The 15,262-nt window shown below is 42.3% G+C and overlaps 1 protein-coding gene across 16 annotated transcripts in view; it reads left to right on the top strand.

Annotated features, from left to right (window-relative positions):
- Window positions 1-15,262, top strand: part of MAP2K5 (mitogen-activated protein kinase kinase 5) — a 271,419-nt gene that overhangs the window by 186,279 nt on the left and 69,878 nt on the right. The window contains exon 18 of one of the 16 annotated variants that reach the window (XM_042988558.1): window positions 6,101-8,625. The exons of the other annotated variants lie outside the window; for them this stretch is intronic. Coding sequence (XP_042844492.1) covers window positions 6,101-6,127 — 27 coding nt within the window. The 3' untranslated portion in view covers window positions 6,128-8,625. Of the gene's footprint in view, window positions 1-6,100; window positions 8,626-15,262 lie in introns of those variants that run through there. 16 annotated transcript variants of the gene reach the window in all.

Genomic DNA, 15,262 nt, shown 5'->3' with positions numbered 1-15,262 from the left:
CTAAAATGTAATCGCTTGGCATGCATGCTAGCATTTAGTCAGATTTTAGTGGATACAGGCTTGCTGCTTAGCTCTAGGTAGCCCATCAAATTAAAATCACATTTTCAGGATTTATAGCTCATTAGAATATTTATCTTGGTAAGCCTCTTATCCTGTCGGTAATTTTTAAACAATTCACTGTCTGGCCAATTTATACAATCCCCTAAAATTCTGTAAATGAAGAGACCCTGTTACAGTATATCTCTCAGAGAAGTCTTAGTAGAAAAACCTGTGAGCCATCTCGTAAAAGTGCCAGAGATTGAGAACGTAGCTATGTTCTTGAGATTCCTAATGTGTCGAGTAATTAACCAGTGAGATTTGGTAAGTGATGAGTGTAAGAAACAGATTGCTATTGCGTTTAACAAATGAAGCATTTGAATGCTCTGGTCAGATTTGGGAAGAGGCTGTACACCTTTGCAATTCTGTTTTTTTTGAAATGTTTAAGTATATGTGTGTGTACTTGATCAGTCAAGTGGAAGCTGGAAAATTCTAATGTGCTGGGCTCCCTTGTTAGCAATAACCTTTATGCCAGAGTCAGAGGGAAAACCGTATTCCTTGAATCGTGATCGAATATTGTCACCGAATTGGGACTTTCATTTGAAATAATAGAAGCAGCTTTGATGCCATCAGGCCCGTTTCCCACGCCTTTCATCAGAAGTTGGTGTGCTTCATTGCTAGAATCAGCAATGACGTCAGGTGGAGTTGGCATCTGTTTCACAGGCTTGGCCCTGGAGACTTCACACTGGGAAAGGGTGCTGTATCCACACCATACCTGCCCTTCCCTTTGCCCTCAAAGCACGTGGATAACAGTGTTTGTTTTCATACTATTCTGACACTGGATTATGAATAACACCTTCTCTTTGGCCCATAGTATCTCATTTGAACCCCAAGCCACTCCGTGAGATGGTGTCCCCTCATAAATTGGGCAAACAGAATGGTTGATATGTGCACTGTTGAATTGCAGCAGGGTTGCAGTAGGCAGGAGTGAATCACAGACATCGGGATTGGGAGGGATCTCAGACATCATCGAATCAAACCTCTGTACCGTATCTCTGGAAAGCAGACATCCACACTCTGCTTGAACACCTCGGGGGATAGGAAACTCCTTACTTTATAAACAGCCATCCAGTCAAAGCAGTGTTCTGTTTACCAAGCCGAGGACTAACTGCTTCTAGTCCTAATATCCTATACTAATATCCTAACTATCCTAATAGTTGCCCACTGATCTGGTCCTTGAACACATGAAAACCTTTCATATAGCCTCATGATCACATAGTTTGGCATCCCTTCTGTCAGGGCCAGAGACGGTACCAGGACGTCACTACTCTGAACTCAAAGTTGGATCAGGGCATCAAATCCGAGCTCGTCACTAGTGGCAAGTTGAGAAGATGGGCCTGTTGGAGAGACCTCTGGACCAGGAGCCAAAAGATGAGAATTAGAACCCAGCTCCACCACAAACTGTAGTCACCACAGGCCTTAATTCTTGCTTTGTGACTCCTTGGGGCTTCCTTTTCCTAACTCTAGGATGAGGATCCTGATACTTGTCTTTTCTATCTGATGAGAGCAAGTATGCAGATGTAATGGGCGTATGGATAAGGAAACCACTTGCAGAAGTACAGAGGGCCATCCCGCTGGCCCTGATGTTGGGCTGTAGCACACAATGGAATTTCTAACAGTCAACCAAAGGTCGCGAAAGGATGTGCTCGGCAACTGCCAGCCACAGCTGGAGCAGAGCGTAAAATGAGTAGGGAGGAAAGCGGAGAGGAGAGTCCAGCTTTGAGACTTCTACCAACCTGGCCTCAGTGCTGCTTGCTGACAGTGTCGTTAGCATTGCCTCTTCCTGCCGGTGACACCGTGTGTGTTTCCAGTGGGGATGCAGATGAGGGAAGGGTGTCAGGAAGACGTTAGGGAGACTCTCTGGCCTGGGACCAACATAAAAATTAAAGGACTGGATTTTTGGTGAGATAATTATTCTATATAGACTTCATTGTTTTGTGCTTGAGTTTTTATCTGTTATTTGGAAGCACTCTCTAGTTTCGTTTCCTTTAGGCCTTTCAGTTGGAGAGCCTCATTGGCATGCAGTTTAGGACTCTACAGAAAAAAAGTTTAGGAGCCACTCTAAATGCTCAGGCGTGTTAATGTTACTACACCTTATAATAGGAAGAACAACGATGTCGTGGATTCGCGTAACTCTTTTCTGCCATCGAGCTCCAGGTCACTTCCTCTTATCTGACTCGGGCTGTCCATCCCACCTACAGGGGCTGTTCTTCCCAACCTCCAGGGGAGCAGACTGAGGCTTGGCGAGGTGAGGCACCTTGCCTCAGGGATGAATGGGTATAGTCAGATAGATGTAGGACTTACAGACAACTAAACCAAATGAGTGGGCTCTGTGTACTCCGAATCTGGTTGGCTGTTTATACTACTCTTCTTCCCGCTGAGCCCCTCCAAGTCCTTTTCCTGATTTGCCTTCTCCACCGTAGGAGGCCTCGTGTGTAGGTGAGAAATGCTGCACGTCGGGGGCCATGCCGTGGGAGATGATGACAAGACCATTCCCTAGAGGCCTTTCGCTTTTCTTACCATGTGATTAGCAGAGTCACAGCAGGATCCAGAGGGCTCCAGAGCTCTCCCTGACCCCAGCGCCATTAAATTCTGGGTGCCTGTGAAGCAACGGGATCATGAAAAGTTGTGTTTTTAAACATCTCACAAACGTAGTATATCCATTTCTTGAACGCTTTAGCATTAATAGTAGTCTGGAAAGATGTGCAGGTCTGGACAAGGACTGGAGCTGTGGAGAGCTAATCGTGTAGATCCAAATTCAGTTGACTTAAAAAACATCATGGTGGGCAGTGGTTTGTTTAATGACACCATAATTGAGGAGAACTGAAAAAGATTGCCCGCTAAAAATTGTCACCCTTCATTCAAACTTTACAGTAGTGCCCTGCATTGAGATGATAGTAAATCCATTAAGGAGACTTCTCAGGAGGGTGTTCTAGCTCTGACATTTTGGAGATTTGGTAAGCAGGATGCCACAGGAAATTGAAGAAAATACAGATACAAATGTATTTAAAGTACTTTTGTATGTATAAAAATGTTGTTGTTCTTTTGGCTACAATTCCTGATCTTGGTTAATAAATTACATCAAAATGACCTGAAGTTAAAAAAAAGGAAAAAAATCTGAGCAAATAGTGCCCCTGGTATTGTAAAGCTTTGAATGTTTTCACACCCCATTAATTTATTACTTCTCTTTCTTCATCTTTAAATTTCATTTTTTTTTTCAAAAATTCCGACTCCCCGCTGCTGCAGTGATTTTCATCTTGTTGTTAATTTTCCCTGCTCCATATGGAGCTCCAGACATTTCACCTGGAGGCTGTACTAGATTTTGTTGTAGTGATCGTACTTCCGGAGGCCAAAACTGTCATTTAGGGTTCCTGGTGCATCTGTCTGCGCCAGGCTTTTCACTGGCATGGGAGAGTGTGAATAACAAATTGGATGCACCTGAGATTCAGATGATTAGTGTGTTTTGTGAATCTCCACGACTTGTAAGCAGATAGCTCTGGGGGGGGTGGGAGGGCTAAACAGCGACTGTGGGTGAATCTGTACTCACACCTTACATTTGGGGCTTTGCAAGGGAAGTGCAAACATCCCAGGCAGTCTGAGTGCAGAGAGAGTAACAAATATTTCATCCTGCCTTGTCATTGATTAGAAAAGAGCCTTTAATTTCATTTCACCCCATGTTGTGATTAATTTGCATTCTTTGTCAGAAGTTAATGGAGTTTTTTATGGTTCACTCTGAAATCCTTGAAGACATCAGACTTGATCTGATGTTTATACAACCGCCAGCGGAATTTTTTCGTTTGATTGATGGCAAGCTTGATGTTATTCCAAACGGCTTTTTAAGCTGTTTTTAAGAATTATTTGAATAAAATGCAAGCAAGATATTGTTGTAACGATCAAGATTATCTGTTAAAAATCTGTTTCAAATAAAGAAGATGATAAGTAGTAAAAAGGATCAAAAACATAAGAGATAAAGTGAATAGCGACGTTATTTGTTAAAAATACATAAGAATGGCATTCAGATAAATTATTGCAATATATAGAGATCATTTTTCTTGAAAAAAAAAAATATACCATCATCTGGCCAGATAGAATAAGTAAGGCAAAGGTAGAAGGAAAATCTAGATCCTTGGGATTAAAAACCTTTACTACCAATTGGCTAATTCTCATTTATTCTGCCAGCTTTTACCACCAATGTACGAAATAGAGATCTACTGTTCTTAACTCAAGGAGACAGGGTCTGTCAGCCCTGTTAGCTGAGCAAAATGATGACATATTACTTGTCTCAATAAAGAGACATTCTTAAATCCCAGTACAAGTTAAACATAAGTGGATGATAGAGGATTTTAAGTGAAAGACATGCATTCTTAATAGTATAACGACTGGCTTTTTTCATAGGATAGTACAGAAATGAAATGCCCTGTTTTTAAAGGCGGTATATACCCTGGTTGTTTGTGTGGGTGAAAGGAACGTGTGTGTTCATCCCGTATACACTACATATCAAAGTATGAGGGGAGCTGTGGGTGGCGTTTGCTCAGAACCCCCTGCTACTAACCAAGGAAATATGTTGTGCAAATGCTTTTTGATTACTAATACCATTTGTTTGATTTGGGGGCTTTGCCTTGCTTCAGCAGATTCTTGCTTTGCTGTGATTGCTGCTAGTGAAACTTGCTCATAGGTCAAAAAGCTACTTATCTGAGCACTTTCATTTAAAACAGATTAATTTATTTGCTGTATCTGAAAGTTTGCTAAATAATTGGGTGGTTTTAATTGAAGTTACTGCTTTCTGATCCTTGTATTAACATGATCTAAGGTCCTTTTTATTATATGCAATCCATATTATTGACCAAATTTGCCCTGTTTTCATTTAAATGTAAGCAGCTTGTCAAGGAGAAAATATTTTGTTTAACTTGGCTTGGAAACCTGCTATTTTAATGTGTTTTTTTTTTTTCAATTGACAGACTGTCTTTTAAACATTCATTTATTCTGTAGTAATAAATTGTGCTCTGGATAGAGCATTTGTCTCATAATGGAGTAGAAAGCGTATGTTCTTAAAACTATTTTAAAATATTAAACACTTTTCAAAAGATAATGCTGGAATTCTGAGTTTTGTACCTAATTTTATTCATGTTTTAAAAGCCTTTTACTATGCTATTACTAATCCTAATTTTGATAATTGAATGTTGTTTTATATTCAATGTTAAATTCAGACCATCTACTTTATTATCTTATTTATGTACTAATGTACTGATCATGACTAGAACAATGTAGAATTGCAAAATAATACCTAGAAAGTTGACCTTCTTTGAAAAAAAGGGATTTCGAGTTTATCCCTTGTTACATGAACTTTTTGAAGTTTAGAACATCAAGGGTTCTATAAATCATAAATATCCATTTTTTTGTGTGAGGTCTGTAGTCAAAGAACAAAAAAACAAACAATGGGTAATTACCCCAGACTTCAAGTACTCACCTTTAGTTGGCAAGAGTCCAAAAGCAGTGTGCGTGCATTTTTTTGCTGAACAGGTTTCTAGCCTACATGTTTTAATTCATTATTTTCATTCTTGTTATTTAGGATATAGACATTTAAAATAGAGCGTTACTTAAAGCCATACAAAGTCTGATTTCGTGTTCCACAGAAGGCAGAGGTGAAATCTAAGTGATAGGAAGATGCTCCCTTACATACATATGCTGCTTCCCAGGAATTTTGAAAGTGGCTGTGCCAGATTCTTCTCCCATTATCTATCTCATGCTTATCAAGAGATCTCCCAATGTTCTTGGCTTAGCCTATTGCAAAGATAGGAAGTAGGTTCCTAGTGTGTCTTTAAAATAGAGCAGAAATGGAATAGAGAGAATCCCCAAAGAGTGGGTAGCCTAGACACATGACATTTTTCCCTAAAGATAAATTACTTGTTAATACCTCGATTGAAGTATATGCAGTTAGCCAGCTAGGCTGGTGAACCCTGGCTTTTTAAAAACACTAACCCCATGTTGGTTTGATTTTTTATAGCACCTTCTAAACTACTCTATGACATAGATCTCAATTCAATTCAACATGTTTTTGTCACCAAGCACCTACTCTGCCCTGGCACTGTGCTACGCGCCGGAAGTCCAGCAAGGAAACAGATGTGGTCCCTGCTCTCAGAGTCTAGTCTAGTGGAGAGAAAAATATAAGAGAAACAAATGGCAGTTGATGCAAAAGGAACCAGACAGGAGGTGGTGTGCTCTGCCCTCCAGAAGAGGTCAGCTCAGTTCAGAAAGCTGTGAAGGCTTCACGGAGAAGGTGATGCCTGAGCTGAGGCTGTGAGGCTAAAGAGAAGGGAAAGAACTTTCCAGGCATTCTCATCAGCAGGAGATTCATCCGGTAAAAGATAAAGGTCTAAAGCAGCATGTTGTATGCAGTATCCTTCTAGTACTTTAATTCACTAGGGTACTACTACCGTTACTCTCATTTCCCTACCTGTTTAGGAATTTCCCTGGGTAATTTTCAAAGCAGCACTGGGAGGGCAGTAAGAGATGGGAGGGCAGAGTGCGGGAGGAGAGAGGGGGTGTGTCAGGACAGAGATGGCAAGTGCAGCAGAAACCAGGTAATGAAACTGGGATTGAGAATTTCATGAATCCCTCTGAGATGACTGGGAGCGAGCCTGAGGTTGGAAATCATTACGTTTTAAGATCTCTGCCCCTGAGGTCAGCTGGCACATGCCTCTGAGGGCCTTGGCACATCATAGGACGTTTTCTAGGGAGGGGGGGTTGTCATGATCAGATGAGCTAATGCCTAAGAGGACACTTTGAAAAATATAAGAAGGTAAACAAGAGCTGGGTAATATTAGTATTATTTATATTTCTGGGAAGTACTTTAGGGATTTACCTATGTAACTCTGAAAATATATGACCGTGTCTCACGTCTCACACCAGGTAGGACTAAAATGAATTACTTTTCTGATCCCACAAGAGCCTTCCTTTACAGTCTTTCTTTTTTGAGTTATAATTTATCATTCACGATCACAATCATAATATATAGAACTATATACAGAACCCAGTGATTGTTATGTCAGTAACTAGGGACCCTGATTCTTCTATGATTTTTAAATAATCAGCTTAGCCCAGAAATAGAATTGAAGTTTGAAGTAAGGAACCGAGCGCCCAGTCTGGCTTTCAGGTGGCAACTTTGCCGTCTCCCCTCCCTCTTGGGCTCTGTGGTCTGAGAGCCCTTCCACTTTTCCCCCTTTGGTTTTTCTGAGTGCTGTCTGCTACTTCGTGGGATCATAGAATTTGAGAAGGTCTTACAGTGACCTGTTTGTTCCAACTCTTTCACTTTATAAAGGAGGAAATGAGATTCCGATAGCCATTCAGCGACTCACTCAGGATGAGCAGGTGTTTGACAGCCTACCGGGTCAGACTGGTTCCCACTCTAGAGGGATGGTGCAGGGAGAAAGACACCCAGAGGCTTTGAGCCCAAATGGCCATTTTTATGGTCCACTCAAGTGCTGCATTCAACTTGTGTGTCTGCAGAGATAGAAATTACTGTCCCAGGATGCTACATGTCTACCAGGTAATTGCTGATGGGTACAGATCCCTCAGGGGAAAGTGGTCCTCAATAGCAGTAATACCAACAGCAACAAAGACATCAACTTTTATCATATACCAGTGTTTTACTTATACTATTCAGTATAGAAAACTTGGGTAGATTTGAGGCTCAGGATTCATTGGCATCCAACTTAAAAAGGAGGCGGACGTGGCCAGGTTTTGTTTGAGCACAGATTACTTTTCAGATGTTTTAACAGTTCTGGATTAATGCCTGGGGGGCTTGGGAATTCTCCCTCAACTAAAATGTTAATGATGCTAAGAACCTGACCCTCTTTAGTGCCAATGAAGTGGACAAGCTAAGTTCATTGAAAAATCAATGCATTGCCTAAAAGGAGCAAAGAGCTGATTCGATTTAGGATTGGAGATTGCCCAGGACACCCCAGGTGGAAAGAGGGTCCCAAGGGCTGCTAGGAGCTAGGAAAGGAGGCAGTTGTCTGTTTATGTCTACAGCCAGGGTGTCAGCTCCAAGGAATTGTGGGAAACTGAGGCAACCAATTAGAACCAAGCGTGGACTCTGTTATGCCATACCCTGTCAAAGTCTACAGATAATGACCGCCATGCAGAGAGGGAAAGAAAAGCTGGAGAACACGCTAGTCTTAGGAGGAAAGGAGGTCAGAGGAGGAAAGAAAGACCAAAATGGCTAATGGAGCTTGTCTTGTTTTCTGTTCAGAAACAGGTTGCAAAGAGCACTATTCAGGGCATGGGGAGACCTTGACTATAGTCCTAGTTCTAGTTGGGCAAAATACAGTAAACAAAAGAAAATTTCCAGTGAGAGGCCTTCCTCCACCCCTGTGCCTCCATAGCCAGGCAGCTGCAAACGCTTGATGACTCGGGGCAGAGAGGACCAGGAAGCAGCAAGTGAGACACCCATCAAGTGACAAGTTAAATCATTGTCAGAATGAGGTTTCTGGGGGGGCATCTGGGTGAGTCAGTTGGTTAAGCATCTGATGCTTGATTTTGGCTCAGGTCATGATCTCACGGTTTGTGGGATCGAGCCCTGTGTCGCGCTCCGGGCTAACAGCAAGGAGCCTGCTTGGGATTCTCTTTCTCTGTATCTCTCTGCCCCTCCCCTGCTTACTCTCTCTCTACCTCTCAAAAAAGAATATGGTTTCTGTCCCCCTTCCCCCCATTCTACACACACAGAGCTAACCTGAGTTCTGTTCCTGGCTTTTCTTGCTAGTTGTTTGACCTTAGTTCTTTTCAGACCTCAGTTACTTCATCTGGAAAATAATAGAGGTGTCCTAGGTCAGTGATTTGCAGAATTACATGGAAAGACAGGGCATAAAATAGATGGGAATTCACTCCCAGACACCTACATACATGCATGCACACACAAATACCAGGCAGTTCTGTTTTTGTCTGTTAATTTTTGTTAATGTGTCTAAGTAATACCTTACATGAACCTTGAGTTATTTGGTAACCAATGTCTGAAAAATGCTGAGCTAGATACTTCTGTGGTCTCCTTTCATCTTGTATGAGTAATTTTCCCCTCTTGTCCACACCTTCAGCTACCTTTCTCATCACCATCTCCCAAGTACACTCTTGGACTTTATTGAACTGGATTTCACCCAAATCAAACTATGAGAGGTGTGAACCACATCTCTGAAACAGGAATCAAACTTTTTGTTTAGTTCATTCTAAATTTTTTTTTTGTTTAAGTGTATTGATTTATTTTGAGACAGACAGAAACAGCCCAAATGGAGGAGGGGCAGAGAGAGAGGTAGACAGAGAATTCCAAGCAGGCTCCGCATCATCAGCACAGAGGCAGACATGGGGCTCAAACTCACGAAACTGTGAGATCATGACCTGAGCCGAAATCAAAAGTCAGACACCACCGACTAGCCACCCAGGTGCCCCGTTTAGTTCATTCTAGATCCATGACTTCTTTTCTTTAAATCCTGTTTTGAATCTCGTTTACAGCCAAACCAGTAAGACACATGTTAATTAGCATGGTTATGTGTGACTATATTTCAAGATTCTTTCCTTTCAAATGCCAAATAATGCAGGGGGCGCCTGAGTGGCTCAGTCGGTTGAGTGTCCGACTTTGGCTCAGGTCATGATCTAATGCAAAATAAAGCATCTATTAGCTACAGTTGCAGCTTATCTCAAAATATCAGCAGGCCAAACAATGTTGTCAAATGGCATCATGGTAAAAAAAAAAAAAAAAAAAAAGGCAGCAATATATAGAGTCTTAGCCCACAAAGAAAGCACTCTGTGAAATGCCTGAAAGCATCCCTTTTTGGGGGACACTGTCTTAGAAATCTACAGCACCTTGAATCTAGCAAATTGTATTTTATCCAAAAATTAAGTGGCATTTTAAGGAGAATGCAAACCCTGTGATTTAAGTCTTAGCTCTGTCACTAACTTTCAGGGACCTTAAAGAAGTCACTCGTTTTTGTGGACCAGCACTCGCAGCTTATCCATCTACTGGATCCTAGACTCCAGTACAGTGCCTGGCGTAGAGTAAGTTCTTGATAAAGATACATGAACTGGGGTGCCTGGGTGTCTCGGTCGGTGAAGTGTTCAGCTCTTGATTTCAACTCAGGTCATGATCTCACAGTTTGCTGTCAGTACAGAGCCTACTTGGGATCCTCTCTCTCCCTCTGTCTCTCTCTGCCACTATCCCACTCATGCTCCCTCTCTCTGTCTTTCTAAAAATAAGTAAACTTAGAAAAAAAAAGGATGTGAATCAATGAATTAGTGATTTAGCCCGACTTCACTTTTTTTACATGTTGACCCAGCAGATTTTAGAATCAGAAAGAACTAAGAATCAATACACATTTTTAAGCTTTCATTTTGTAATTTTGTCCCCTTTTCTTCTGTGTCCATATTTCCCCTCTGTCCTGCCAGCATTAATACCTGAAGGATCAAAGCTTCCAAAGAGATGTGATAGTTGTCTTAAGATACTTGAGGGTTCTCATGTAGGAAAAGACGTGGATTTGCACTGTCAGGAAAGTAGAGCTGGAACAAGGGAGAGAATAGACAGTCAGAAGACATAAAGTCCCCATCACTGTATGCATCCGGACAGAAGCCCTGTGAGCCAGGAGTGTAATGAAGGAGGGATTCAGGGATCACACAGAGGTGGGTCAGATTAAAAAACCTTTAAGATTCTTTCAGACCCCGAGAGTCTGTGATTCTCCTTGAGTGTTGGACAGGCCTCTCCTCAACCAAACAAATACAAGGCTAATGTATTTCCTGTCTGATGCAGGGGAGAGGCAACAGGTAGAAACTTCCATCAGACTTGTCTAGATTCTGTAATTGCTTTAATCGTGTACTCCTTTTGACTCTCGAATACCTTGTCAGTATGAAACCCAAATGGAAGAGTACAGGAAAGAAGTAATTCTTTTTCAGCCCAAGATTTATACACGTCTGTTCCTCTCCACTGAGCCAACTGTGTGATATGGCTATCTATCAAAAGCTGAAGGCACTTGTAGCTGCCGGGAGTTTCTCCTCCTGAATAGCGTATAATGTCCAGGACAAGGCAACTGAGCCAGTCTTTCCGAGGCATGTGTTCAGGTGTGGGTGTCACACTTTATGAGGAACACATGCACATGGCACCACATTCCGAGAAACGTGGTCACAGTGGTGGAGAATGTGAAACCATGTTCACCTCCGCCAGGCAGCTTTATGGTGCAGGTAACAGAACACCCAACTCAGGTTGCCTCAACCACAAGGGGACTTCATTGAAATCCATGGCCAAAAAGCCAAGTATTCCTGGGTTTTTTGGTAGAACTGGATTCAACAGGTCACTTTTGGCTCTGTTTCTGGTAGGCTTCTTCCTTCACAGACCAAGAATGGCTTTTGGGGTTCCCGGGCCACCTGCTTCCCAGTTAGAAAGGAATGACAAGCCTCTCTTCCCCACAGGCAGCAAGAGGCCATAGGCTTCAGTTTGATTGGATCAGTTAACTTCCCCAAGCCCAGGGGACTTAGCTGTTGCGGACTAGTTTAAGCCTGAACCACATGTCCTGCCCGTAAAGCTGGCGATGAAGTAGGTGAGGATGTGAAGTACATGGGCTATTTAAGGCTAGGGGAATGTTATCAGAGTGTCATTACTAATAGAAGGGGGAAGAACAGAGGGCAGTCAATCACAGCAGATGATCTCAAGGAGAAAACAGGATGCTCTCTCGGGAAAGAAAACTTCGTGAAGAAACAGCCATCTTCAAATATGTGAGTTGCTGCCACTAAATCACTACAGCTCCAGACCGTGGCTATATCTCCTAGGGAGACATATTTGAACTCGTAATAAGAAAGAACTTTCTGACAATTGAAGCCACCCAGGATGGAATCATTGGAATCCCATTCCTGGAAGTCTTCTTCCAGAGTCAGAAGCAAGGAGTCAGACCAGGTGACCTCTAACATCGTTCTGGATTCTTTCGCTTGTGGAGGATTGAAGTTAATAGAGATGCAGACTGAATGATAGCTCCAGAAAAACCCTTTGAGACATTTTGACCCTTTAAAAATCTTTTGTCACAGCACATTTATTTGACCATAAACAATGGAATGGTCAATAGGCCTTTCTCAAAAAGGCCACATCCCCTCCCACTCCCTGCCCCCCACATACATAACTGATACTCTAAACTAGATTCTAGAATGAGACCACCCTTTTGGGGGGAAGAAAGAGAAGTTTGGTACAGCCAGTGTATTTTCTTTGAAAGGAAAAATCTTCTCTGTGAGGAAAGTGCTCAGTGGACATCTTGGCAAGGCTAAGGGAGAAGATTCATTTTATAACTCACGTGTTTCATTTTAAAATGTGTTTGTGAGCCCCTGCTTTTCTCACAAAATTCAAGCCTGAATATTAAAATTTACATGTGCCCAGAGGATGATTTACTAGGGTTCCTATACCCCTATGTGAAGTAGGACATGAGCTATGTCAGTTTTAAATACACAAGGGATAAAAGAGTGTAGACTGGCAGTCAGGTCCTTTCTTTCCTGCTCACTGACTGGCAGACCCAGCAAATGAATAATGTTACACTCTACCTTGACGCTCCAGCTGCTGTGTTTTGTGTGAAAATGCATCGTCCTTGATACTCGGGAAGCAGTGAGAGCCAAGTGATCTAATTTATGGCCGTGATGATTTTCTGTCTGGTCCCATCTGAGCTGAGCCCTCCTCTAGGCATCTTACAGCCTTTCTGTCCCACCCAGCTATTTGTGAAATTCAGGGGTTTCTAGTCTGAGCTTTTCAAAACTGGTCCCTCCTAAAGGCAGCAGAGAGAAAGTGCCAGGGAGTGGATTTTAGAAGCTGGGAATCCTACTGACTTTCTGGTGTCCCACCGAGTAGCTCCTTGTTAAATCATCTGACAACTTATTTTTGTTTTAAGTCATTAATTGTCGTTTAAATAAGACCCATGACTTATTTTTTGTTTTTGTTTTGTTCTATATAAGATACGCTAATAGATTTCCAGGCATGATAAGAACTTGAACAAGGACAGAGGCTGATAAACAAGAGAGATATGGCACAAGTGAATTATACTTGTTAATTTTGTATTATTAGTAATAATATATATTACTCATTTATTTTGTCTCATGCATTCATTCAATATCTAAAAATATCAGTTTGTCAGAATTCCCATTTATGGTTCACTAGAGTACATTTTATTCTTCTTTTTTAATACTTTTTTTTTTTAATTTTTTTTTTTTTAAACGTTTTATCTACTTTTGGGACAGAGAGAGACAGAGCACGAACTGGGGAGGGGCAGAGAGAGAGGGAGACACAGAATCGGAAGCAGGCTCCAGGCTCTGAGCCATCAGCCCAGAGCCCGACGCGGGGCTCGAACCCACGGACCGTGAGATCGTGACCTGAGCTGAAGTCGGACGCCTAACCGACTGAGCCACCCAGGCGCCCCTTTTAATACTTTTTAAAGTTTATTTATTTATTTTGAGAAAGAATGAGAGAGACAACCAGAAGAGGAAGGGCAGAGAAAGAGAGAGGGTGGGACAGAGGATCCAGGGCAGGCTCTGTGCTGACAACAGAGCGCCCCATGTGGGGCTTGAACTCATGAACCATGAGATCATGACCTGAGCCAAAGTTGGATGCTTAACCGACTGAACCACCCAGATGCCCCTGTTCTCTCTCTCTCTTTTTTTTTTTTTCCAAAAACAAAACAAAACAAAAGAACAAAACCCAGTCCTTTGTTTAGGAAATCTTACCTTTTTTTAATGAAACATTTGTTTAATGTTTATTTTTGAGAGAGACAGAGACAGAACATGAGTGGAGGAAGGGCAGAGAGAGAGGGAGACACAGAATCTGAAGCAGGCTGTAGGCTCTGAGCTGTCAGCACAGAGCTGGATATGGGGCTCGAACTCACGAACTGTGAGATCATGACCTGAGCCGAAGTCAGACACTTAACCGACTGAACCACCCAGGCACCCCTAGGAAGTCTTATTTTAAGTTAGTGGTACTAAGCAATATGTGTTTAGCTTGTGGTCATGTGGAAATGATTTTTCTGTTCTCTGGTTGAAGCCTTTTTGAGATTTGGGCACTTTGTTTTTGCAAAGTTGTAGCAGATTGGAGGTGGTGTGTACCTAAGTTTTAGCATCCCACACAATGCCAGATAAAATAAGATTGACTGCCAGTACCAGCTCTCCCGTGGGTAGGAAAAAATATGGCACCTGAATGGGAAGCTCTGCCTGGGAGGACTCTTTGGATTATCCTCTGGCTCATCCCCTCGCTTTGTAATCAAGAGCCCTGAACCCAGTGAAGGGAGGGAGCTTCTGAGACCATGGGGGTCTGACTGGAATTCCAGGGGGCTTTTTGACTCCAGTGCATATGCATTTTCTCCACACCAAGCAGCTGCCTGAGTCAGCACTATGGTCTAGCCCGGGCTGTATCTTGGGCACTATGCCCCTCAAAGCCTCAGTTTCCCTAGCAGCAAAATGAGTAAATTGAAGTAGATCATCTCTGCAGCTACTTTCATTAAAGAAAAAAAGTTTTAGGTCATTGTTCTTCATTTACAATATAAAAGTCCCAGTTTACCATAATCCTGGTTTATGTTAGGCAGGGTTAAACTTAATGCATCTGATTTGAAAAGAGAGTCTGCAAAATAGCTATCGTTCCTAAAATGTGTGTGAAATAAGAATAGAGTTGAACAGGGGCAGTTGGGTGGCTCAGTCGGTTAAGCGTCCGACTTCAACTCAGGTCATGATCTCGCAGCCCGTGAGTTCGAGCCCCGCGTCGGGCTCTGGGCTAATGGGCTCTGGGCTGATGGCTCAGAGCCTGGAGCCTGCTTCCAATTCTGTGTCTCCCTCTCTCTCTGCCCACCCCCCCACCCCGCTGTTCGTGCTCTGTCTCTCTCTGTCTCAAAAATAAATAAACGTTAAAAAAAATTAAAAAAAAAAAAAGAATAGAGTTAAACATTGCAGGCTCAAGTGTAGTGCCAGGAACACCACACACACACACACACACACACTCCTGGTATTCTTTAAAAATGCTCACCATATCATTTAATTTCATATTTCCTTCTTCTACTTAAGAGAAAATAACACAAGCTAGGAAAGCAGTAAATATGTAAAGAGAAAATTTGTCAACTGATATTGGAAGATCTGACCTCGGTCACACATAAATCTCTGCGACAAGGGCTGCAGGGCA

Source organism: Panthera tigris, chromosome B3 (assembly GCF_018350195.1).
Source record: "Panthera tigris isolate Pti1 chromosome B3, P.tigris_Pti1_mat1.1, whole genome shotgun sequence".
Classification (NCBI taxonomy): Eukaryota; Metazoa; Chordata; class Mammalia; order Carnivora; family Felidae; genus Panthera; species Panthera tigris.
This window is presented reverse-complemented; position numbering and strand designations above follow the sequence as displayed.